This window comes from Hemibagrus wyckioides, linkage group LG11, assembly GCF_019097595.1.
Source record: "Hemibagrus wyckioides isolate EC202008001 linkage group LG11, SWU_Hwy_1.0, whole genome shotgun sequence".
NCBI classification, from domain to species: Eukaryota; Metazoa; Chordata; class Actinopteri; order Siluriformes; family Bagridae; genus Hemibagrus; species Hemibagrus wyckioides.
The window spans coordinates 19,798,242-19,826,050 of NC_080720.1; the positions used below are offsets into that span (position 1 = coordinate 19,798,242).

Sequence of the window (27,809 nt, forward strand, 5' to 3'; positions counted from 1 at the left end):
AAAAGTTTGCCAAGACCTTTATTTATAAATCATGCACCCTTCAGAGCATGACATTATAAGAAGCACACTGCCATCTTCTGGCAAGTCTTTACAAAGTTTATCAGAATATGCTGTCACACAAGACGTATATAGACAGGTGACAAATTAAAACTGGTGGCTGTGTTATGCAGTGGTAGCATTTTGTTGCAATGTTTTTTGTCCATTTTTCACTTTAGAGTGGATGGGCATTCAAAATCAGTACAAGGTTATTTTGAACAATCACCTTCATTAATACCAAGGCACACTGAAGCTGTTACACTGGACAGCTACAAAATGGTTGATATCTAGTGAGACTGGCATGCCATATGACTTTCTGATTGTACCATGTAGATGAGGGTGTTGTTGCTGCCTGGAAGAGACCTCTCCTATCAGTATAGAAATGTTTAAAATAAATGTATACTAATTTGCTATAACCTTTCCTTGCTAGAGGACAAGTAGACCCGGACCATGTCAGCAAAATGCCCCCCAGTGCATAACAGAGCCAGCCATCTGAATAAAACAGTTAAATGTATCACAAGACTACTGTAGGGAAAATAAGGCCAACAATAACAGAATACACACGAAAATATGGAATAAAAGGGTTTCAAAATATGTTTTGCTTGATAAATACAAACATGCTAGAAACAAATGCTTATACAAAGTAGGTGTTTGAGAGAATCCTGTATTAAAGCCAGAAAGCATAAATGCTAAATTAGGTCAAAATGCAAATGCCATCATTACTAATCATGTGGCTCTTAAAAATGGTAAGGTGTGTGGGTAACCCAGTTGGACATCTGGTCTTTGGTACGCTTAGCAGAGCTGTGAGATGTGAAGATGGATTTGTAGGCCTCAGACGTCTCTGTGTCCTGAATTGATCTTTTACTCCCTGCTGCAGCAGTGGCCTTCACTGGCTTTGAAGAGCCAGAGGGTCCTGGAGCTATACATGAGTGGAAGGGGGGAAAAAGTGTAATTAAAAAATTGGTTTGTGGTTAATGATGTACAGATGATCAGCTATATTTTAGTATTTAAGGGTATCATTAGTGTTGTCAGTTAGAAAGGTTAAGATGTTTTTCCAGAGTTTTCCATTTCAAGTTGCATAGCAGCAGGCATTAAGGTAGGCATTAGACAACCCTGTCACATATGGTATAAACATTATGCTGAAATGTTGGGGATTGCTTCTTGTTCATATGCTCCACTTTTGTCAGAGACAGTGATAGTAAAAAGGCTCATCTCAACTTCAGTTTCCCCTTTAATCTTGGCACTTCCTGTGAGGCACTTACTGAGAGCTGGGGGAGCACAGAGAACTCACTGGCTGCTGTCCTTTGACTAGGTTTTCTCTTACACTCTACAAGGTTAGCGACACGGGCTTAATCCTGTCACCGATTGCATTAGAGTTCACTAATTGGAAAATTTAGGACTTGGGGATAACTTTGGGGACGCCTTAATATGACAACTAAGCTGACCACTGTCTTAACATAAATATTGTATATACATGATTTCATATAGCTTATTGGATTTTAATGTCTGTAAAACAGTGATATGGCTCTGATTAATAACAGCAGTATTACAATAGAAATAATAACAGTATCAACAAGATATACAGTATCTAAGTGCATTTGAGTAGGAACAATCAATATCAGAATAACAACAAACAAATACATTTAATTGAATTCATGGTATTAGACTTGAAATTGATTTACAGTGAAGTGTTAAAGACATAATGAAATAAAAGTTAATGATACTGATATTCAGAACAGTTCATCAGAAAAAAATGTTTGTTCACACAGATGTGGAAATGAAAAAAAACAGCATCCCTCGAGTGTTTTTTGAAACCGAACCGGCCTACTGTCATGGCATAATCTATTTGGAGGATTTCATACCATGAGTTTAGAAACAGAGCAGTTGGTAAGGTGAAAGCTGTCATGCGGATCAGGAAGCATATGCTTTTGACCTGACCTTCAGGACGTCTCCACCAACACACAAGGGAGGATTCTGGGCCTGGTCTTCAGCTGACCTACATCTATACGTCAGCATCATCCTTACTCCACTTTTCTAATCGTCATTTGTATCCTTCACTCTCAGCATGTCTCAGAGACATCTCGTCAAGGCTGTCTCCCATTTAAAATGATGCTCTTATTCTGAGCATGCATGTTCAGAGATATTCCCTAAACTTGTCACTAACTATATTTTGGAATGTTGTAGGTAGGGATAAAAAGCTGATTTATTAATACAACTGATTTACAGTATTCTGAATCTTCAACAGCACCAATTGCTTATTACCTTTACAACTATTATATTTGTAATTCCAATCAAATATATCAGCTATAGCAAACGGTTACAGACATTTTAGAAAGTGACGAAGTCTTGAAATTCATCTGTCATTTCCTATTATGAGTACAATATAGCAAATTTAAGATTAAGTCTATTTCTAGACTTTTAAGTTTTAAATCTTCTTATTCTATTGACAGATCCTTCTGCTTCTTTCTAGAAATAAAAATACTTAAAATTAGCAAAATAATCTGGCAATAGTACAAGAAAATGTTTTTTTAGATGTTTAATAGAAAATACAAGATCCTTTTGACTACTTTTTGCACTGTATTCTATTTTATAGTAACTTCTTGGGTAATAAAAACACCATCCAATTTTAGGCTAATGGTATCCTAAGTCTGTAACCTATTGAACCAGTGTTAATGTTTTCAATGACAGAGACTTAAAGCACTTTTGTATATCGCTCTGGATAAGAGCGTCTACCAAATGCCAGAAATGTAAATATATTTAAGTCCAGCCTGTCTGTAAAGCAAAACTTATCTTATTAATCTTATACATAGCTAAAATTTCCAGAAAAGCAATGTAAGTCAAGTGTTTAAAAATGATCCTGAAGTGTCTTCTGTGGCTAAGCTGTAATTGTCATGAATGTAACACGTGAACTCTTCTGACTTCTGCTTGCTTAAAAGGGAGCCTCCTGCAGTGTCAGTGATTTCCTTCCTTCCTCTCCTATAAAGACAAACCTACAGAGTGCTGCACTGAACAAGGCTCAACGCAAAGAAGCTTTCCATCATTAGCTATTATTAGACTAAATGGTACCCAGCACTTAACAAACAGGTTTTCTGTGACCTAAATTAATGTTCAGATGTGCGATACAGAAAACCGGCATTAAGGCTTGAGTTAAGAGAGGACATCAACTGTGAAGTCTATACCTGAGACACTGCTGCTGCTCTCTCCATTTACTTCTGCTGACTTTGTCTCAGGCACTGTATAAAAATTAGAGGGAAAAAAACATAAAGAACATAATTATCAGTAATGCATAAATCAAACATTTCACAGGATGTAATGTGGTAGCTTTGAACAGTAGCGGGTAATATCTTAATGTTTATGGATATTTATAATCTCATAACAACAAAGAAAAACAATCTAGCCTGTGTACACTGAGCCTCTGTGTGAGACACTGAAGGGAAAGCTTTAGTGCTTTCAAGCTATAGAGCTTAGCTGTTAAGACATTGGATTACTGATTAGAAGGTTGTGAGTTCAAATCCCAGGACCACCAAGCTGCCTCTTGTGCAAGAAGCTTTGATCTGAAGACCAAATTTCCCATATTTGTACAGTCATTCAGTCTGTTTCTTTAGTACACAGTGTGTGTAAGCTCATTTGTCCATTTTTGGTAATGTGTTAGGGTTACCCTAGGTTTTTTTTTTTATCTCTCTGCTATGACACACCTGTCTAGAAATGATCAAATCATGACTCACTAGTTGAGTAACTCGCTGGAAGATTCAAACTTTTAAGATAAACTATGCTTGTTATACTGGGCCCTAATCAACCATGATCTCCACAGAAAGCCTAGGCAAGATCATAATGAAACTTTTAAAAAAAAAAAAAAAGAAAAGTGTGTTAAATTTTGTGTTTCCGTACAGTGTCAAAGTATGATAAAGCTGTAATGGGCCCCAAGCACCAAACTATAAAATATAAAAACATTTATACACTGTACCTGTTGTTTCTGGTGATTTAAGAACAGTCTCAAGAGCCTTGCTTTTCTTAGACTTCTGTGGGAGTAAAGTACAATATGACATTAGAATTATTTTTTAAATTAGAAAAACATAGTAGACATAATTCTACACTGGTATAGTCAGGGGGAAGCTCTACCTTTGCTATTTTAGCCTTGGCCCTTCTCTCCTCCATTGCCTTCTGCAGCTTCTCTTGCTCTTCTTTGCTGCTGTTCAGCATCACAATGTCATCTTCATGAAAGGGGTCTCCACACTGTGAAACATAAGACAGTTCAGAATTTCAAAAGCAAAGCAGCAGATGAATTTTTAGTTATTATTATCAAAGGTGGTGTCTGTGCCACATAGTCTGAAAATTACTGACAAAAAAAAAAAGATAGTTTATCAACACATTTAATTTTTTTTAATGCACCTCCTTTCAGGAAATGTGTTTCCAATTCTTGCATAATCAACAACATGAGACCTGAAGCACAGGGCAACTAAATTAGCTTTATCAATCTTTCTTTCACTTCTTTGTTATTAATGCTTTCTTTTTAGATGTACATGAATGTATCCATTAAATGTTCCTTTATGTTTAAATAGGTATGGGCCTAAATGCTTCAAATTAAATAGAGGGGTTCTTCATGGAAGTTTTAATCAACCTTACAACAAGCTTTTTAGACAATTTTAGCCATTTGCCAGGATTCACCTACCACAACAGAATGCTGGTCACAAACTGATCAACATATCATCATCAATAAGTAGGAACAGCACTCAAGTGCTGTTTTTTAATGGAAAACTGTGCCAGAGTGGATGAGTGGTAACGATTCTTGGGAATACTGAATGTTCTGTGTTGCAGTAAGCTGGCAAGGGCAAGAAGTTAGAAAGACAAGCTCTTTCAAAAAAAAAAAAAAAAAAAAAAAAGAGAGAGACAACCAGCACAGAGCATGTTTGTGGGCATGGTGTAAATGTCTAAAATAAAACAGCTGAAAAAATAAACTCTTAGCCTGCCTCTATTCCTGCACTGAATCTGGAAAGTGTTACACACGTGCTGAAAACTTCATCGCTCGCCAAACTTCACCAGAAATAGCGTCAGGTCCCTCTCCAACTGCTCTATGACCAGGAGCAGTGCATCAAGGTGCTGATTTATGCCCAAGTGGCAGATCTTCAGATGCTACAGGGCTTGGTCCAGCAGACAGGTATTCTAGCCATGGCCCCAGTGCCTGGCATGGCCTCACCTTATGTCACACAACGATCCAGAAGCATACCCGAAGCTGTATGACTAGTAGATATGCAGAGAGGCAGAGATGGAGCTGGCTAGCCCAATGTGTTGGCTCTCAAATCAGATGGTTCTGTCAGGTTTTGTATGGACTTTAGAAAAGTCAACATGTACCCAATGCTTTTTTTGATGAACTGTTCGAAGTGCAGTTCGATTTTTATTCAAACCCTGTTCACAACTGCAGGCAATTAGACTAATGAATGTTTTGTGTTGCACTGAGCTTCCTTGGAACATGTTACAAAGTGTTTACCAGAAATTCAGCAGAAAAAACAGCTGAATTAACCGCCAAGGCCGGTTAATGTATGCCAACAAAAATAAAAAAAAAATTTTTTAAATTAAAAGGGAGGACAGTAAGATTTGCTCACGAAACTTTAATTAAAGAAGAAAATTATTTTAATGTTAGCAGGAAGTAATTAAGTTTATATTCTGTATCAAGTTTTAAACCAGCCTTTTGTACAAATTGGCTGGCAAATCAGTCTGTCCAATGTTTTCTTTTAAGACAGAAATTAACAGGAAAGAACAGGACTGCATTTTTTCACTTTCATTTGATGAAGAAGAAGAAACATGTTTTGACCATTTTCAAGCCTTTTTCCCTTCACAATTTCCATGTGATCCGTCTTCGACTCACTCACCAACAGCCTCAGCTTTCAACTCAAACCTACGATATCCATAATCCATATCCATAGTGCACAAAAACTTTAAAGGTACTTTTGTACCATTCCATAAACAAAGAAGCAGCTGGTAGTTGAGAAAAATTCCACAAGCTGATGAGTTTACTTATATACCAGTAGACAGAGAAGTACTAGATGCAACGTCACCTTGAAGCCAGCTCAACTCGTTTGTGTAACACTAGCATGATCTGATGTTTTGGGGGATTTCCTGTTCAGGGTTGGTAAGTCTGATAATAAAATTACTGATGAAATTCACATGATATTTTGTCTGTTTAATAATATGTACCTATGATCATATTGTTGTACAGCAAAAGCCTATATAAAGTGATTTTAGGTTTGTTTTTTTGGTGACATTCTATGCACTTAATGACCATCAACAGCATTCGAGTGCCATATCTTATTTAGTTACGCTTAGATGACGTTGACGACTTAATCCTTATACCATATTAAGCTGGAGAAGATTTTAAAAAACTTATCATTCATTCAATCCTCTAGTTTGTATCCGATTAAGTTATGTCTAGTTCAAGTATTAAGTAATCTTTAAATTCTTTCTAGAAACACAACAAGCTGCCTAAGACTTACAGCATCAGCAACACCTGAATACAACAGCCTGTTGGAGTAGTGAGCTAATTTGATATTTATTTATACACCTCTGGACTTGACTGCTGGCTTTTGTTCAAGAAAAGTTTATTTTAATTTGGTTGCATGGTAGATGGCACAGAACAAACAGAGAAATAGAAACAGAAAGGCAATTATAAAAGGTGATGAGGAGGCCTTAAGGGAAGTACCTTAATGGAGAAGGGAGGAGAATTATAAGGCGTCTGTCTCTTCTCTTAGTTTTACTACCTTCTCTTAGAACACAGGTCATATAACCGACAGACAATCAGACAGCAGACATGACTCTCCTCTGCTGAACGTGTGTCTTTAGCTGAGGTCATCAGCTAGAAAGAAGACTTTCCTGGACATCAGCGTTCTTTGATGTTTAAACTTATTTGATATCTTGATAACTAAAAGGTAAGTGTAGTGTGTGTGTGTGTGATGGGCAATATCCATAAAAAAGCCTAAAATATTAAATATGTATAAACATTTGTTAGAAATCGGTCACACTGCTGTAAAACATTTTACAAAATATTTTTTTTATTCCGGTTCTTAAAAATGGTCAAATCTATCTACTATCTCCTATTGCCAATATTCTCCAACAATATGCCAACTACGGGTATTTGTATTTATATATTTATAAGGCACTTATAAACTGAAACACAAAGTAGAGCAATTAATAATTTTTTTAAGAGTTTAGGAAAGGATTAAAATTGTAAGTTAGAACTACTTTTTTACTCTATGTAAAAAAAAAATAGGGTAATAGTATAATAGCTAATAGAAATCCTATATAATAGCTTAATAAGTCACTAATACAGAGTACCTGCTATCAAAAATAACTTGAAAATTATATGCCATAGTTTTTGAACTGCCGGTAAACAGAAATGGTAAAAGCACAGGAACAATAATTATAATAATAAAGATAATAATGATGATGATACTATTCATGATCTGAGAAGCTTAAAAACAGACACCTCCAACTCAGTAGTGATGCACTGGGGAAATATGCAGTAAAGCTTTAAAAGCATTCCTTTCTCAAAAGGAACTAGTCAATAGGTGCTTCCTGGTCATGATTTCCTCTTTATAATTAAAATATTTCCTGGTTTCATACTTTTAAGTCACAAGTGTCAAACACAAGGTCGGCAGTTTTGTCATTAGTCTTTTTTTTGCGGTATTATATCTGTCCAACTGTTTTAATGAAAATGATTCAAATAACAGGTTAATAATGGAATAAAGTTACAGCCAACATTATATATCCTGAACTACTTTTTATTTGCAATAATCTCCAACAATCTACTTTACTGGCTCTCGTCCCATATCTCTGTGCTCATAGACTGCCTAATTGTTTAAAATAGGTCTGTAATCCTATTCTAATTCTGTAGATTCAGATTCATAGATGCTGATGTGGTCCAGGCAAAACTAGAGTTTGACACCATTGCCCGTTTTAAATTGTTTAATACGTCTTGAGATACCCATTAGGATATGAAACCTGACATTCTGACATTCTTCTACAACCTTCTATTCATCTTTTGATCTCAAACCCAAATGTTTTAGAAAACACAAAATAATTGGCCTTGCCATGACAATACTTTTGGGGGGGGCTGAATTATAGGAAGGGTGAATAAATTTTGTTTTCTGGATGAAACAAACTTTTTATTAGCAGATCTAGTCAATTTTGCCACCAGACTTTGTAACTAACTTACTGATTTTTATCTCACTCTGTCTACACATTTCAGGTGCTTGTACTTGGTCTGGTCGACTTGACGGTGAATTATGTTCCAGCTTGAGGGTACCATAAGGAGATTTCTTATATGCTTTGTTATAAGCATCATTATCATCTTAGGCATATATTTTGCTGGCAGATTTAATTATGCTCCAAGGCAAAAGCTGCCTGTCTTGAGATGCCGTCCATTTCCTGAAAAATGTAACATTTTGCCACCTACCACTCCTTACACAAGATGGGAAAGAACAGAATGCCAGGAGCTGAACTTCAACAGTCCACTCGACTGCTACCACATACACTCAGAGCATCATTTTATTATGGAGACCCTGAACAAAGAAGAGGAGGACTACCCTCTGGCCTTCATCATCACTATCCACAAAGACCTGGAGATGTTTGTGCGCCTGCTCAGAGCTATCTATGCACCACACAACATCTACTGCATTCACATAGATGCCAAAGCTCCGGAAAATTACAGACTAAGTGTTGAGAGATTGGTAGAGTGTTTTCCCAATGTCTTTCTAGCCTCAGTTAGCGAGACAGTGACTTATGGTGGTTTTTCTCGCCTGAAGGCTGATATTAATTGCATGGAGGACCTGGTGAGGTCTCCAGTCAAATGGCGAAGGGTGATAAACCTGTGTGGCCAGGATTTTCCTGTCAAGAGTAACCTGGAGATGGTCCGATATATGCAACAGGAAGAATGGAGAGATAACAACATGACTCCTGGGATCAAACAGCCAGTGTACATACGACACAGGACTGAAATACAACACAAGGAAATCACAGGTCGCTATGTGGCCTCCTTAGGTAAAGACTACAAAAAGTCCCCTCCTCCACACAACCTGACAATCTACTTTGGTACAGCCTACTACAGTCTACATACAATATTTGTGTATTACGTGCTCACCAGCTCAGTGGCCAAAGACCTGTTGGAGTGGTCAAAGGATGCATACAGCCCAGATGAGCATTACTGGGTAACCCTTAATCATGTGGAAGGTAAGAACAGACTACTCATGAAATTCGATCCACACACATTCAAACAATCAGAAGAAAAAAAAAACATTAAAATATCAAAAAAATATCACTACTGGTGAAATAAGGCAGCAGAACATGTAGCATCTTTTAATGTGCACATGTATAAAACTAACTGTATAAACAATTAAAATACATGAACATATGGGGTATATTCACACTGCTCAATATTTCCACAGATGCCCCTGGCAGCAAGATAAACGCTGGCTGGGCGGGTAACATTCGGGCTATTAAATGGAAAGACCAAGAAGGGACAGCACATCAAGGCTGTAACGGTATGACAGCTTCAAAACAGCTATTAGAATAGAATAGAATAACCCTGTCTAACCCACAGGAACTATTGTATATGTGAGAAGTATCTGTCAAGAGCTAATACAAGATATGATCAATCTTATCAAAAACACTATTTGTCTCTACAGGAACTTACATCAGGGATGTCTGTGTCTACGATGTTGAGGATTTACCCTGGATAATTGAGATGAACAGCATGTTCGCAAACAAGTTTGACAGCTCTAAATTTCCTGAAGCTCTGGACTGCCTAGAACAGTGGCACAGGCACAAAGTTTTACAGCAGGCATCAGTGCCCATTCAGTCATCATGGCAACTTGCAAGAGAAGTCAATATTAGTACTGCCACAATAGCAGACTGAACGAAAAAAGGTTAGAGTTAATACTTACACTTAATCTTATTTGTTGTCCACAGTTCAGCATGGAATGATTAAGCCACAGAAAAAAGATCTTTGGATACAATAGGTTGTTTTATTCTAAAATGAGAGTCATTAAATTGTTAGGAAACTTTAGAAATAGTATTAACAATTCTGACAATATGTATTGCTCATTAAACTATTGCCATATATCACCAAAAAAAAACCAACAAAAAAAAAAAAAACACAACTTACAGAGATACAGCGGTATACTCACAAACTATAGGGATATAGCAATAGAAATATAGTGAATTTAAAGGGAAAAAAATCTATTATTTTTTCTATTCAATTCTCAGGCACTTAACATTTAAGCTGATGTTTATGTTCAACCATATTTTTTTAATATAGAGTGTATCTGAAATGTTTCTCTTTTGGTGCATCTCAACCAGAAAGAGCTCCAACTGCTTTGTTTTCAAAGTGTACAAATCAAGTGGACATGTGGGTCACTTTAGACGCCAGAGTTCATTTGTTGTCAGTCAGTCATGGAAATGAGACCTTCATAAAGGCATTTCATTCCGTTTCTCCTCCAGCATAATGTGTAGCTTTATAAAAGGCATTATATTCTCAACATTCCACTATATGGTGGTTTAGTTACTATTTATGACTGAAAGTTGTCTTTGATCAAACTTGCAAACTTTTTCCCACAAGTCAATGATCTAAAGAGACCTCTGTGGGAAAAGGGGAAAGCAGGAAAGGCAAGAAAAATGGAAGGAAAATGAACTATATTGGATCCTGTCTTTGCACGTTTTACATATTTGCAATGTTTTATTTTTCCCATGCAATTCCTATATTATAAAGCTAAAATACTGTATTGCATCTGAACTCATAATGAAGTTTTGTCTTGCTGGCTTCATATTCACTGAAATGTATGGTGCAATATTTGTTCCATTTCCTCCTAGTTCCATTTACTGGGCAAAGGCTATTTCATATTTAATATTTAATGCTCCTGTTTGAGGGAAAGTATCATCAACAGGCTGTACATAAACAATACAGTAATTGACTGTGCTAAACCTTCAACGGGTGCTTTGTTGGTATGTTTGTTTTTAATGGAAATTGGATAGATAAAATCTGTTTCAATCAAGCAAAAAAATTCCAAAAATAGATATTTTTGGAAAAGCAACAGTGACTGGGAGTGTAATTTAACATCTTGGAAATATGATATTGCTGTGCTTAATAATATGCAGTAGCAAGAAAACATGCAAACTGATTTATTACCTTCACGCAAAGCTCAAGAGCCATTTTATCAAGGCTGCACACATGCACTTTATGTAACCTACTTTGATAGGATATTTTTTTTAATCTTTAGCCCTAGTCCTGTATTGTCTATTGTAGCTCTGTGTCTTTATGCAGCACCGGGACCATGAAGGAATAATGTTTCATTTCATTCTGTGCTGCGTCAGTTATATATATGGTCGAAATGACAATAAAAGCCCCTCGCCTTGACTCATCATTTGTTAGTTTTACTGTATTATGCATTTTCAAGTGGTCATACTGTATAGTTCCTAAACAAATCTCTTGAGCAAGCAACCTTGAGTACAAACTGTCATTAAAGAAGGAGGGGAAATCAAATATTAAATATTTTTAAATAAGTATTTTTCACTCAAGTGAATACTACAAATGAATAAAGAATGCAAAACAGATGCTTTTTCATGAGCCCTAACAAGCTGTCTTGAACAGTAATAAATAATGCATGAAGGCACTGTTTATTGTGTCCCATCAAGTATTAGGGAAGCAGATACAGGAAAACTGTGAGAAAGTTTGTTTATTCGATGTATCCATGCCTGAAAACTGTTACTGATACACCATTGTATCAACAATGCTTAAAACATTACTGCAGTAGGTTCATGATAAGAATGTCATCTATCTAAATAGTCACTTCATTTGGCAATTTTGCTGATCCAAAAAATTAGATTGTTTCACTTTTGCATTTTGGGTGAATACCAGACAATAACAGGAGCAGAAATGCCACAAAAATTGTCATTTTAATCTTTTACAGTACAATTTACCATCATTTGCCTCAAGATATCTTTGACAGATCCACTAAAAAAAAGGATAAAAAAAACAAAAAAACAAAAATCTCCTGTTACTCAACCAAGCAGCTCTGAAAATTTGATGGAATAAATTAAGGGTGGTATTCAGAAACAGCAGTGATAATGCTTTTGACCTTTAATGAATATCATTATATTGTAATGACTTTAATTGTGCAATATTCTTGTTAATCATGTATAATCGTGTAATAAAAAAAAAAGTTTCATGAAAGTCAAACCAGAAATCCAAACCACAGCAAAAACACCAAACCAGAAAACCAAACCATAGCAATGACACAACTATGATAAATTACTAGTTGAGAGGTGAGTGGGAAGTCAACCTTTCATTGGCTTAGGTAATACATTTCAAAAGAAAATAATTAATGAATTTTATGATCACATCCATAAATTATTCATTATTGAATAATTAATTAAATAAATAAAAGTTCACCCACTCCCTTTAGTCCTATCTAAACAAGAAGCCTTGTCCTGCAAAGGCTATGCGCAAGACCACGAATACCTGACACTGGTGTGTCAGTGCTTACATATGTATGTATTAGACTTGGATATCTGTAAACTGAATTTTAAGAACCTCTCAAGTAAGAAAATCATTAATTTAATTAATTAAAAACACTACAAATACGCATGGATCTATCCAGACAAATGATAATCTGAGCAAAATGGCATCAATCATTTAAGCACTGTTGATTTCACTCTATGAGCTATATATTATACCATAATAACTAGTGAATAACAATATTAAGGAAGTCTGACAAATAAAACTAGAACCCATCAATAAAAACACCTTCCGTTGTTGGACTGATGTAAATTAACTTGGATACAGACAGTATAAGAAGTAAAACAAACTAGTATTCTTAAATGAGTTTCACCATATTTACACACAAGTATTTGTTTTAGATTAAATCAACATATAGACATATTTGCTTGCTAAAACTAAAACACTGTGTATATTTCACTGTTTGAGAAGGACAACATACATCACTCAGCACACAGAGCTGGCTAGCTTGTCAAATTTGCTATGGTGGAAAACAATAATTCTGAATGGTGAATTACTGATTACAAAGCAAGTGGAACGAAGAGCTATCTTTTACAGAAAGTTCTTCATCGGACTTGTACCAATTCTGTAGATCTGAAGATGTGGTTCAGGCTGACATACATCACTGTGAAGAAGGCAGTGTTTTTGCTTCATACTGGTTTATAATTTTTGAATAAATCTTTTTTTTTTTTTTTAAATAAAAAAAATAAAATATGCAAGTGTAAACATGTCAATTTGAAAATTTTAAAAACCACATTAGAACTAATTATTTAGAATTAAATGAATTAGTCATGAAAATCGTCAGGCAGTAAATGGTAATTAACTTGCAAAATTGAAGCAATGGACATAAGGAACATCCAAACTAAATAAACTACATGAACAAAACACTATTAAGCACACCCAACCCATTAGAAAATAAACATCTGCAGCAGCTGAAAATAGATTTATCAAATTATTTGTCATTATTTTATATATTTAAATATTTTTTTTATTGTTGTCTATATTTTAAATGTTTTCATACTTGGCAAAAAACGTGCATTCTGAATCCCCTTCTTGCCTTATTTTCTTACTGACAAGAAAAAGATACTACATACACATCTGTTCATATATTATCTGTCATTTTTTTGGCTGTCCATGTATGTGCAGAAGAAAAGACAGACAAGAGAGCATCATCTCTTAGGTTTTCTTACTGACTAAAACAGCTGCAATTATTTTAAATACATGGTTGATGCCTGCAAAACCTATTTTACTCAGAGCACCTTTTTTAAAGATAGTTGTCATTGTGTAAAAACCTTTAATGGACTGCAGAGCTTTTCTGTCAACAAAAGGCAAATAATTAACTAGAAACACAGATTCACACAGAGCCAGTGATAGTCTCAGCCTCAGACGTCATAAAACTACTGACGGATGGTCTGATGCATATGGCACATAGAATTGGAAACAATTCGGAAGGTTCGAAGAAGTTGTGTTCACGAATGTGACAATGAGCTCTTCTGAGGATCAGCAAAATGCTGAAATTTCCTAAATATGTAAAGTTCACAATATAGACTCTTTAAAAGACGTCAACAGTATTCTTTTCCAAGCCTGGCTAACTCTTTGCCAGCACTTGGATGGATTCTCTACTGATCCTATTTTATTAGATGTTTGCCTTCTTACCTCGATTATGGAAAATCAGGCAAAGTAGATGTTTTGCAAACAGTTATTTTTTGGAGTTTGGAATGCCATGATTGCAGAAATTTGCACAAATTTCTTAAATAAATAATCTATGGCACAACAGCCTGTTCATTGTAGAAGCATTGACATTTTCATGACCCTAAACATGAAAGAACTGTGATTGGTTGCTTTACATGTCTTGGGCAGTCCTTGGCTAATAAAAGCTGCTATGAAGTCCAGATCTGTCAGTTTGCAGGTCTGTCTAGATGAGACTAAAGCCAATAACAGCTAACATTATGCTGTAAAACATTCTAAAGATGCTAATGAAATGCAGACTCGAAATGTATAAGCAAAAAATGTGTTCCCCACCTGGTTATTTTAGTACTGGTACCTGGTTATGTCTGTACCGTACTTTTTAATTATTATAATTCCCTTGGAACAAAAGTAGCAGATAATTGTACTATCTGACTCATCAGCTTCTTACTACATAACTCATACTCCAAATTGTATGTTAAAACTTACCTTATGGCAGATTTCTGTCTTCACCTCCTTCAGAGCTCGCTCTGAAAACACACAGCCACAGGTATGCAAATAGCAAAACCTGACACGAAGACGAAGACAAAAAATAAATAAAAAACATTAAACAATGATTCACATGTTTCATGCAAGATTTTTCACACCTATACAGACTAATTAAGATTACATACAGCTTAACTGCTAAGAAAAATAATAGCTTTGTTTTTTGTTTTGTTTTTTCAAACATGTGGCAAAACGAGATGGCCTTCTTAAAAATTCCCCAGAAACACTTTAGAATTTTCCTGGGCATAAATATGAGGTTGCAAACATAAAATTCCTGTCATTTTGTGGAAAAAATTAGAGAGACCTCATTATTTAAAAGAAAAAAAAATGCTTTCAATTTATGAACAATTCTCAATTACACCACAATTTATTATAAACCTTTGACAATGCAGATCCATCTACAGCAACTAAAGGAGACAATCTTCTATTCTCATTTAAAGGAACCATTATTTGTACCATTTACCTTAAATGTGGAGTTACACTTCTTTTTCGATTATTAAATTGTACAGTAAATGGTCACCGAGTCTTTTCGGATTTGAAATGCTACATCATCAGTAATTTCATTGCTTTGGGGCTCTTGAATGGAACAGAACCATAACATGTTGTAGCTTGAAGCTTGACTTGAAGCCTCAACACATAATTTCAACCAGTAAAAGCCAAAAGAAAACACATCCTCAACTTGAAATGATGAGTTTCTTCCAACAACTTGAGCTTCTTCCATGTTCAAGGAGTGATGTCAGATCTACACGGCTGTCTCTAGCATCAGAAATAATCAAAGCAGAGCTTCTGATGTTTAAATGAGTTAATATGCTGTACACTCACTAAAAAAAACGCCAACTGGAAAAGCCACAAAGAGATTACTGCCATTTGACTGCAAGAGCAAATGTGTCTCTGAAGATGAAGAAAAGCTCTGCTCAGCAGACTATTTTGACGGTCAGAATGAGAGAGAGAGAGACAAAAAAAGGTACTCAGAAGGAAGTCATACAATAAGGTGTAATGTAGCTAAGGACACTTCTCGTCTATTGTAGCTAGCTAGCTAATTCATTACAATTTAGCCAGAACTATCAACATACAGATGAGAGTCAAAAAACAGTCTTGTATTATGTTGGACGTTATTTTATAATGGTTCCCATTATCATCATCAAGAAGGTTGTTCACACTGGGTGTCTTCTATTGACAGACGGCCCAGTTTCTTTTACAATTGCCTTATAGTAGCAGAGAAGTGCTAAAGGGCTGATGTTTTGGTAACAAAAAAAATGTTCCCTTGCCATGGCTGGTTATTATGCCCTCTATAATTTGTTTTAATGAAGTAAACATGTAAAACATAAAGGCTGATAGATAGATAGATAGATAGATAGATAGATAGATAGATAGATAGATAGATAGATAGATAGATAGATAGATAGATAGACAACAAAAAAAAAGATTTTTATTAAATAGATTTTTTATTATTATTGTATTTATTATTTATTCAAATATAACCTGTGGGGTGACCTGAATAGGGCTGTGCACAGAAAATGCCTAGCCGATTTGACACAATTAGATGCTACACTGATTTACCCCACATGACTGAATGCCAAGTAAAAAAAATCTAAGGGTGCTTCAACTAAGTATTAGTTTAGAGCTGTGCACACTTATACAAAGTATAAGGTTATACAGGTTATTGTATTTTTATTGTTCTTGTGTTGTAAGTTGCTATTTTTAAAATGAGTGTAGAAACGATTCAGACATAATTTGTTTTTGCTTTTTATTCTTACATCACAAAAAGCTGCCAATTTAACAGGAGTGTAGACATTTTATATCCACTCTATAGGCCCTATAGATCTTCTAAACCAGCCCACCCAATTAACATCACAACTTAATTGAAAGACTTTTAGTCTTAGAATTTTTTTTTAAAGTTTAGAAAGCTTAATAAAGGCAACCAAAGTAGGCAATCTCTTAAAATTATTAAAATAGAAACAGCTGTATGTACAGTGACATGTTTCGTGTGACACATTAATTACATGCTGAATTCCAATTAACTATGCAAACAACTTTTGGTGACGTTAAAATGAATTTCACGGTTCCAGATAAAAAACTGCATTTAACTTTTATTAATGGGGTAGCTTTAGCTATATCCATTTTGGCAATCTGTCCATAGATACACACATGGACAAAATTGTTAAGACAGCATTAAAAAAAAAAAAAAATAAATAAATAAATAAAAAATTTACTGAAAATTGACTAATGAAAATCATTGTTTTTGAATTGTGGTTCAACAGCATTAAAAAAAAAAAAAAAAAAACTAATGAAACTGGCCTGGATAAAAATGATGGTACCCTTAACTTAATATTTTGGTGCACAACCTTTTGAGGCAATCACCGCAATCAAGTGATTTCTGTTACTCTCAATGTGACTTCTGCACCTGTCCAAAGGTATTTTGGCCCACTCCTTGTAAGCAAACTGCTCAAGCTGTCTCAGGTTTGAAGGATACCTTCTCTAGACTGTATGTTTCAGCTAAGATTTAGATCAGGACTCATAGAAGGCCACTTCAGAATAGTACAATGTTTTGTTATTAGCCATTCATGGGATGTTTTTAGCTGTGCGTTTTCTGTATTTATCCCGTTATAGAATCCATAACCTGCGACTGAGACCAAGCTTTCTCACACTGGGCAGCACATTTCACTCCAGAATGCCTTGATAGTCTTGAGATTTCATTGTACCCTGCACAGATTTAAGACATCCGGTGCAAGGTGCAGCAAGCAGCCCCAGAACATAACCGAGTCTCTTCCATGTTTCACAGTGTTCTTTTCTTTGTATGCTTCATTTTTGCATCTGTGAACATAGCACTGATGTGATTTGCCAAAAAGGTCCAATTTTGTCTCATCTGTCCAAAGGACATTCTCCCAGAAGCTTTGTGGCTTATCAAAATGCATTTTCGCAAATTCCAGTAACGCTTTTTTATGATTTGCTTTCAACAGTGGAATCATCCTCGGTCGTCTTCCATTAAGTTCACTTTGGCACAAACAGCAACGGATGGTGAGATCTGTCACTGATGTACCTTGACCTTGGAGTTCATCTCTAATCCCTTTGGAAGATGTTTGGGCTCTTTGGTTACCATTCATATTATCTGTCTCTTCAATCGGTCATCAATTTTCCTCTTCTGGCCACGTCCAGGGAGATTGGCTACAGTCCTGTGGACCTTAAACTTCTGAATAATATGTGCAACTGTAGTCACGGGAACATCAAGCTGCATGGAGATGGTTTTATAGCCTTTACCTTTAACATGCTTGTCTATAATTTTCCTTCTAATCTCCTGAGACAACTCTCTCCTTAGCTTTCTGTGGTAGTTTTCAGCCTTAAAATAGACAGACTGACTGATTAGAAATTTGAAGACACCTGTGATGCTAATTACAGGACACACTTTAGTTTCTCATGTTCCTATGGGCAAATTATTTTCAATCTTTTCTAGGAGTACCATAATTTTTGTCCAGGCCAGTTTCATTACTTTTTTTTTTTTATCCTTCTGTTGAACCACAATTCAAAAGCAATGTCTGATTTTCATTAGTTAATTTTAAGTAAATTTTAATTTATTGTTAATTTTGTCAGTTATTATTACTTTTGTAAAGTTATTTCAGTGACCATTGTGGGTGTTTCTTTCTTCACTTGAAGGGTGCCAACAATTTTGTCCACACGTGAAGTCGTGCATGTTCAACAAAGCAACTCAAGTAATTTGAGAAGCTTTGGTAATCTTACACAAGACAACTGACTTACACAAGTGCTTACGCAAAGTTACATACATTGTGTATGTGTGGGTAAAACCAAAAGTGATGTTCTTTGCTTTAGGAACAAACAGTATTTCTAATACAACATGCTTAACTGAGCTTCACATTAGGCCCTGTCAAATTTACAGAATCTCCTTTTAGTCTCTGGATTTGGATAGTCTCAGGTTTATGTTAAGGACATCTAGTTGAGTTTCAGACTTAATGCAAGTATCCTGGAATTACAAATAAATGAAAACATTTAAAGGAAGACAAGCAGCTCAGATCAAACATGGTGGTTTCTGTCTATGATAATCCCTTTTATATGCAAATACTGATTATTAAGATGCAAATATAAATAATAGAATGCTGCTGGAGCACATTTTTTCCATAGTAATGCATCATGTCGCAATGTTCTGTTACACACCCTTAGATGAAAGGGTCTATAAAAGTACTTACTGTTCTTCTGCATCCTGTTCAGCCTATCTGCCCAACCAACCCTGTTGATGCTAGCAGGACTGCTTATTTAATATTACCATGATATATTCTGAAAATATCTTGGCACACGATCATCAATGAACCTGGACATGACTAACTCAAGGATTCATTCGTTGTCATCACTTGGCCTTGCAGAAGGCTGTTCTCTACTGAAACACAGATGAAATTTTGGGGAAATACAGATGACATTTTCGGGGAAAGATGCAGACTGCTGTAGAAGAGGTTCCCTTGTCCTCGTTACACACCTGATCTGATTATCCAAGAGTTAACTGTCGGTGATTACACTTAAACACTAATTGAGAAACTGAACAGTGTGCATGCTAATGTCTCTGCCTCTCTTATTTTACTCATAGAGCAGTTGGCTCACCCTTTTTCTCCCAGGTGATGCTGTACTAGTAAAAAGTCCAATCTCTCCTCATATTAACAAGGAAAGAGGAAACTCAGCAATCAAGCAGCCCTTAGGGGGGCCTCATCTCATCTCACCTTTTCACATAGACATATAGAAAAGCTTTTACACATGTCTAATAATCTGACTAGGACTACACTGTTAACATTCCTAGACACTAGTTTTTTAGTCTCTTTGGTCATTCTAGAACTCGCTCATGTTCTGATCCTGATAGACTAACTCAGCAATTGCTTAGAAAATAAGGGATTTAGAAAAACATGTTTATTGTACACATAGTAGCAGCGTGATGGAAATATGGAATGTGCTTTTTCTTTAGAAATTGCTCAAAATTTATCTGACGTTCATAATGCTATTGGATTTTGAACTCCATTGTACCAGTTGCTGTGATCATAGTTCTGGCCTGTCTGTTGTTACCTTGTAACTTTCAGTGCATTTCTGATTGTTAGCTGATTGTAGCTGCCCTAGTTAATGGCAACTACGTTGCCGTTTCACTCAACACAACAAAGTAGGTCTTGCTTCTTGCTGGACAGGACCGCCCTCTGACCTCTGGCATGTGTGACCTTAAAAGGTGACGGTCATTTGAGTTTGTGGCTGTGAGCAGAAAGACTGTCTTTGATGCTCCTTAAGAGCGTGCACAGGTCCCATTGGGACCCAAAAGGGTAGTGATATATTGTGTTCTGTCCATTACTGTGTAATACCATTTGTTTATGATCTTATGCCTGTGATATCCTTGGTCCTTTCTGTTCTGTTTTGATAAACACGTGTTGACACAGACACTCTGCGCCTTTTTTTTTCTTCTGTAATTATCGTTTTTAATAATAAACTCGCCAAACCGCCAATAACACATCAACCACCATGTCTGTTACTGCTGACGTCTTTTGTTTATCATAAGATAAAACTGTATACTACATCTTTCTTCTGTATAACCATCCCCTGTTAACCTCAGCAGATTTTGAAAAGTTTTGCTATTCAATCACTGTCTCTGTTTTTCGGCACCGTCTTCCCTGATATCAGCAGAGGTAGCAGCAGCAGTGCGACTCAGGCTTCTTCTCTGAGTGAACCCGCAAATTTTAACATATCAGATTACTAACCCCAGTTTCACAAAGGCTTGTGCTCTCCTGTAACAATACGGTTATTCCCAAATCTAGCATTAGAATGATATGCCAGTAAAAATGAGTTTCTCTTACTTGTGTTTGCCGTTCATTTCCAGCCCCACTACAGGGCAGATAAACATGGCACAGTGTACGTCTTCATAGCAGTCACCCTTAGCATTCCTTCTCTCCCCTTCCCATGCTGGGTTTTCAGTCAGATTCAACTCTTTCACATCCTTCATGTATATAAAAAACACAAAATGCACAAACACACACAGAAAAAGAGAAACAAGAGAGAAAGATTAAGCTTGTGGAACCAATATCAAATTTCCCCCCTATATTTCACTTAAAATCAGAACCCCTGAATTTTCAGGAGAACACTGGTTCTTTGAAAATATTTTTTTATAAGAGCGACAAATAATAAATTCACTTATTGGCACACCACACAAGTCAAAGATTTATTGTGTGTGTCTACTGTTTAACCCAGAGATGTAATTAACTAATCACTTTTAACCTCATATGTATTACAAGCTTATTATGTGCAGTAACACAGACTATAAAAAATAAGTGAGTATTAACCCTTCATGTAGCCACTTCATCATAACATCTCTGCTGATGAAACGTATCCTGTTTATGCCCTCAGCAATAATGTTAAAGGGATTTGCCTAACAGTGGTTCTCCTGTCACATAGAATTATGTACAGAATTTTCATTTAACCTCAATTATATGTTTAAATACAAGTTAACTGCATGTTTTGCTAGAATTAAAGTTTTAAGAGCTTTAGTGCTGCATTGTAGTGCATTTTGATTAATGCAGACACTTTCCACAGCCTGGGGCAGGCTGTACAGCTTTTATTCTTCCAGCTGAACAAAATGACTTCCTTTACATATACACATACACTCCTCACAAAACGTTAAGGATATTCGGCTTTCGGGTGAAATTTCAGGAGGCACCTTGAACCTTTACAGGTGAACTTAATTTGACCTTCTCTACACTTCTGAATGCACATGTCCAACTGTTCAGTGTTTCAGTACTTTTTGCATAACTTGCTGTTCTCTAACATGGTGCTTAACGGCAAAATTCACAACTGGTGTTTGATCCATGAATCGACCAATAAATTTTCTGGTTCAATTAGAATTGGTATTTAAACAGTCCTCTTCATCATGCTGTTCACATTTTGACATCATGAGACCAAGACAACATCTACAGTAACAATTGATCAACAGTACCTCGCAATTGCGATGCTTCAAACAGGATGTTCTCAGAGGGAAGTGGCCACTGAGCTTAGAGTGGTACAGATTGTCATCAGCAGGTTGCGACAGAGATACAGAGAGACTGGAAGAGTCACAGAAAGGCATAGAAGTGGACGTCCTTTGTCCACATCCCACGTTGATGACTGCTTCATTGTGAACAGTGCCCTGCGGAACCGGATGATGAATGCCACACAACTCCAGGCACATTTAAGGGAGGTGAGAGGCACCCAAGTGTCACGTCAGACCATTCGAAACCATTTACATCTGCATGGTCTGCGTGCTAGACGGCCTGCAAGGGTACCTGACCACACCACCAGGCACAGGCGTCATCGTTACACTGGACAAGGGACCAGTGGGCCTCAGTGCTGTTCTCTGATGAAAGTCAAGTTACGTTTAGCAGAAATGATGGCCACCAACGATGTTGGAGACGTCAAGGAGAGCACTATGCATCAGCCACTGTTGTCACCAGACGAGCCTTTGGTGGTGATGTTACAGTCTGGGCAGGTGTGTCTACTTAATACAGAACTGCCCTACATCTTGTGAATGGTACAGTGACAAGCCAATACTACCTGAATAACATCATTAATCCAGTCATTGTGCCACTGCATGAACAACACAGGCCTAATTTCATCTTCATGGACGACAATGCTCCAGCTCATTGAGGTCGCATCATTAGGGAACGGCTGCTGTAGGCTGGGGTACCTCAAATGGAGTGGCCTGCACTTTCTCCAGACCTGAATCCCATAGAAAACCTATGGGATCAGCTGAATCGCCGTGTAGAGGCTCATAACCCTGCACCCCAGAACCTCAATGACCTGAGGGCCGCCCTTCAAGAAGAGTGGAATGCCATGCCTCAGCAGACAATAAGTTGACTTGTGAACAGCATGAGACGTTGTTGTCAAGCTGTAATTACTGGTCAGGCGCACATGACAAATTATTGAGACATTGACATTTTTTGTTGTGGTATACCCACCACTGTTGTTGGCTTTTGTTTCAATAAATTGTTTGAGATGAGGAAATCACCATTGCATGCTTCTACTTAAATGCCCTATTTTCATGATATAATATCACTGTAGTGTGAACTTTTTACATTTTCCATAAATTTCACTCAAAAGCCAAATATCCTTAACTTTTTGTGAGTAGTATATGTATGGATGTATATATACATCAACCAGCAGTAGTTGAAGCAACCGGCGACGTGCATAGATAAGATTACAGTAAGTGTGAACATAACGTAAGAAAAACTAGGACAGCCAAACTCCACCCTCACTTTACATGCATAGTGTAGCAGGTTGCAGCATTAGGAAAAAAGTAATTCCAAAGTGCTTTGCCCCACCAAGTATTAGTGGAGTCAATCAAATAAATTAAGTTAATCATAGCTTGTTACTTTCAAACAAACAGGTCAAATGAGTTTTCTTTCAGTTAACAAGATGTCCAGTTCTCTTTCTGTTGGTATATGGGTGGGTGGGTGTGGTTTGGGTGGCTAAATACATCAAATGTATCGGATTATACAAACAATAATTAAAGAAGATTTGTTAACCAGCAAGGGAAAATATGACTTGCATGACCTTTTCATATTTAAATTCATATCAGTGCTTGTCCTTGTCAGGCTCACCTTGATGCTACGTATATGTGCAACAACTTCAGTGTTTGGTCTTTCAGCTGATTTATCCAACAGATACTCAATGATGGCATCTTTATTGTACAGCCTGTTAAAGGAATGCAGTTCAATTAAGTTTAATCCATCAAAGTAAGACAAATAGAAATTACATCTAATTATCTATTTTTCTACTAAAATAACTATTCTGTTACCTCCCGAGTTCACAGGCCACAATAGGCCGGCGTAGCTTCTCTTGGCTCAGGCTGCAGTATTTCCACTTGGCAGCAAGTTCTGCATTTTTGTCCACCTGAAAAACACAGTTTTTTGAGAAAAATCAATTTTCACCTTTCTGATGTGGCACATCCTGACTTAAATTACTGTCTGAATTATATAAAACTACATATGCTTGCACCAGCTCCCAATATCAGCTAGATAGTAAGGGATGTGAATCTCTAACATCATCAAAATTGAATTAAATAGATATCAGGCTCACACAATGCAGTGTTAAATCCAGTGACAGCTGGTGTTGGACAAATGACCCAGGTTTATTTTAGATTACAGTGAAACTACTAGGGCTAAGCAATGAAATATACCATGAGTGGTCATAAACGGCATAACAGGAATGATGTGGAGGAAAAACATTACACACATGACATTAACTTAAATACTTGTGCACATCTGTCACTCTTAAATGATCACTCTGTATTGGTATTAAAAGAAAAACATCCCAAAATCTTACACAGGCTTTACAGGCCATTTCAATAAGAAAAACAAGTTTAGTGCTCATGTTGGTTTCTAATACAGTACACTTTTTTTAAATGTATAGCTGTCAAACCAACATAACCAACCTGTACTTTATGAATATAACAAGAACCAAACAGACAAGATCTGTACATAAATTAACAATAAAGACCTGTTTGACATTACCAGATCCTGTAAACTTAAAACGTTTGCCTTAAGTGACCTTCCCTGATGTCTATCCCTTGCCTCTTGTCCATACTAATACACACCAATCAGGCATAACATTATGAGCACTGACAGGTGAGGAGATAATCAGTGTTGTTCACTTCATCATGCCACCTGTTAGTGGGTGGGATATATTAGGCAGCAAGTGAACATTTTGTCCTCAAAGTTGATGTGTTAGAAGCAGGAAAAATGGGCAAGCGTAAGGATTTGAGCGAGTTTGACAAGGACCAAATTGTGATGGATAGACGACTGGATCAGAGCATCTCCAAAACTGCAGCTCTTGTGGGGTGTTCCCGGTCTGCAGAGGTCAGTATCTATCAAAAGTGGTCCATGGAAGGAACAGAGGTGAACAGGAGACAGGGTCATGGGCAGCCAAGGCTCACTGATGCATGTGGGGAGTGAAGGCTGGCCCGTGTGATCCGATCCAACAGACGAGCTACTGTTGCGCAAATTGCTGAAGAAGTTAATGCTGGTTCTGATAGAAAGGTGTCAGAATACACAGTGCAGAACGGGTCAGGGCTGTTTTGGTAGCAAAAGGGGGACCAACACAATATTAGGCAGGTGGTCATAATGTTATGCCTGGTCAGTGTACTATAAATGGTCTATACCAAAATTATGCTAAAGTGGTACAGGGGGATGTGGTACCTTAGCAGTTACTGATCAGAAGGTTGAGAGGTAGAATTCCAGGTCCATCAAGCTGCCACCGCTGGGCCCCTGAGCAAGGTCTTTAACCCTCAATTGCTCAGTTGTATAAAATGAGACAAAATGTAAGTTGTTCTAGATAAGGACGTCTGCCAAATGCCGTATTGTAATGTAAAATGTGTAGATCCCACTGCACCACCAAAACAACTCTGAGCATGGCATGAACTCCACAAGACCTCTTTTCTACAGCAACAACTTGTTTTAATCATGTTCTCCTCATCCTCCATGTTATTCGTACATGAATGAAACAATGATCATTTTTATATCCCTGTCAATTCGCTAATCAATGACGGAACATGGATAGATATTTAGCCAACTAACGAATGTCCTTCAAAGGACCGCAGAGAAAAGATGAAATAAAGACAAATTTATAAGAAACGGCCATGTTTCCAACTGAACATCTTTGCATGTGCTGTAGATACTCGCTACTTTTGGCTAACTGTTAAACACCTGGGAGATAATTCTAATTTAAAAATTACAAACGGCACACTGTTGAACTTAAAATAAAATGTATTTTCACATTATCATTTTTATTATTACTGAAAAGAACACCTGGCTAGCCTAAATTCGAACGTTAGCCAGCTAGCTAGCTTTACAGCCCCCGCGTTAATGTTAGCTCATACCTTTTCCACCTTCTTTGGTCCTTTAACCAGTTCGTGTCTTTTAGGAATAGTTCCTCCATCACATCCCATCTTTACTCACAAATCCGATCGTTTTATACACAAATTCAGAGAGTTCCTAGAGCTAATAAATCTCAACCTAGCTAGGCTGAGTTAGCATAATAAACAACCAAAGAAACCTCAAGAAAGACAGTTCTTCTGGCTTGTTAAACTGTGTGTGCTTTTTAGGTAGCGCCCCCTGGAATCATTATACAGAACATATACACCATTTGCTTATATTGAACACTAGATGGAGCTGAATTGTCACTTTAAAAAAGTTAGGCTTATAGGCGGTATATAAACACATACATGCAGTCAAGGCATCGGTGTCAAACTCATTTGGGGGCAAAATACACTATAATAACACACGGGTGTGACTTGCTTGCATAAGCATTTACCCCCTTGAACTTTCCCATATGGGTTTTTTTTTTTTTGCAATGAATAATTGAGAATAATAAACGAATATGTTACAGAAGTACACTAAGTGAGGCTGACATCAATATCGTATTTAAGAAACAACATAAAAATTGTGATTGCATAAATATCTGTTGCTGCAAAACCCATGAAATGTTTAAGGAGCTGATGAAGACTTCATTTTATTTGCACAGTTTATACCCCTGGGTTTCTTGCTCTGTTCGATGAAGACTTCATTTTATTTGCACTGGGTTTCTTGCTCTGTTCTGCACCAGAGACAAGCACTTTTTTTCTTCTCATAAACTTTCAATTCAATTACAGTTCACAAGACGATTTTAATTCATAACACACATTCAATATTCATTTGGTGGGCCAGATCCCAGGCCTCAGGCAGTACGTTTGACAAGCCTGGTTGATCAAAATACGCGCACCAGCTGAAAAGCCGGGTCTATACTTGTAACATCAGTATAGTTGTAGTATGATATGTGTTTACTTGTTTCGGGTAACAATTTACCAAAACTGTATCTCTCTTTAACTGTATCTTGTTACCTTTGTGAAAAAGCTGTGCTAACCAACCTGTTATTAGCAACTGCTACATAGTTGTTTGCGGTAGTTTTTACTCTGTGTGCTGCTATGTGCACACAAACTCTTCACTTAGTGCTACATGACTATTAACACAACTTGTGCATAAAAATCTACATATACAATGTAAACCGGCAAGGTAGCTATGTCTAACAACTGTGTACACAGATTAGGCTCTACAATTAAAAACAATGCTGTTTCATACATTGCAGCACCACACACACACACACACACACAACCATGTCAGTGTTAATTCTGTGGTTAGAATAGTCAATCGCCCAAATAAGATCTGGCTGGGGTGGTTTCTTCACAGTGGTGGACCACATAGAGGAGCTGGCTACTGTCATTAATTATACACTAAAGTCAGTATATCACATACATGGTAGATGTATCAGCCATAATTACTGAGAAGCTACTGAGTGTATCTTAGAAAGTACTAGAATAGGTATTATATACTTCCAGAAACAGAATGTGCTTTATCTGAATGTGTCCTTGTCAAAGGGATTTCAATAAGAAACTAGAACAGGATTCTAGTTAGAATTTCTATCATATTTTGGAACCATTCCTATAAGATTCATATAGGAATTATCTTATAAGCCAAGACCTAACATCATGGGAGAAGCTGGGGGCAGCAGCAGAGAAAGGAGTGCTGCCATCCTTTTAGTCGTGCTGTCAGTCCAGTATTCTTTTAATCCATCACCTTTAAACGCATTACAGATTTTGCTTCAAAATAAACATTTTGAGAGTATGTTTTAATGAGTAATGGAAAAATAGATTGTTACATAATGACTTTTACAAGGCAAAGAATTACTTGCTGATCCTATAAAGCATTGCAAATTACATTAGAGAAAAATCTTCCCTTTACAGTTTCCACAAATTTTGTGGTTGCATACAGTATTTCCTTCAGTGTGACTGCCTTTTTATATTCGAGTGTTTTGGGTTTAATGATTAGATCCTTGTGGCTTTTCTGTTGCTTTGAGTTTTGACTGAAAAACAAAAAGAAAGATCTAGCAAAAACTATATATGTAAAGCTAAATTTGAATCTGTTCTTAATATTTCTGCCATATATAGATAGTTAATTTAAACACA

The 27,809-nt window shown here is 36.6% G+C and overlaps 2 protein-coding genes across 2 annotated transcripts; one reads left to right on the forward strand and one right to left on the reverse strand.

The window, feature by feature from the left end:
* On the reverse strand, nucleotides 1-25,889 carry rtf2 (replication termination factor 2). Its single transcript, XM_058403253.1, has 9 exons — nucleotides 25,689-25,889; nucleotides 23,610-23,704; nucleotides 23,413-23,506; nucleotides 20,641-20,780; nucleotides 14,753-14,831; nucleotides 4,156-4,269; nucleotides 4,001-4,055; nucleotides 3,216-3,269; nucleotides 1-955 (listed from the first exon to the last, which is right to left on the reverse strand). Exons 1-9 carry the CDS (start codon nucleotides 25,755-25,757, stop codon nucleotides 774-776), a joined length of 882 nt encoding a protein of 293 aa, XP_058259236.1. The 5' UTR covers nucleotides 25,758-25,889; the 3' UTR covers nucleotides 1-773.
* Nucleotides 6,820-9,969, forward strand: LOC131361726 (beta-1,3-galactosyl-O-glycosyl-glycoprotein beta-1,6-N-acetylglucosaminyltransferase 7-like). The gene is made up of 4 exons (XM_058403252.1): nucleotides 6,820-6,956; nucleotides 8,276-9,255; nucleotides 9,471-9,566; nucleotides 9,711-9,969. The coding sequence occupies exons 2-4, from the start codon at nucleotides 8,313-8,315 to the stop codon at nucleotides 9,938-9,940; spliced, it is 1,269 nt and encodes a 422-aa protein (XP_058259235.1). The 5' UTR covers nucleotides 6,820-6,956; nucleotides 8,276-8,312; the 3' UTR covers nucleotides 9,941-9,969.
* Nucleotides 25,890-27,809: the final 1,920 nt, after the last annotated feature.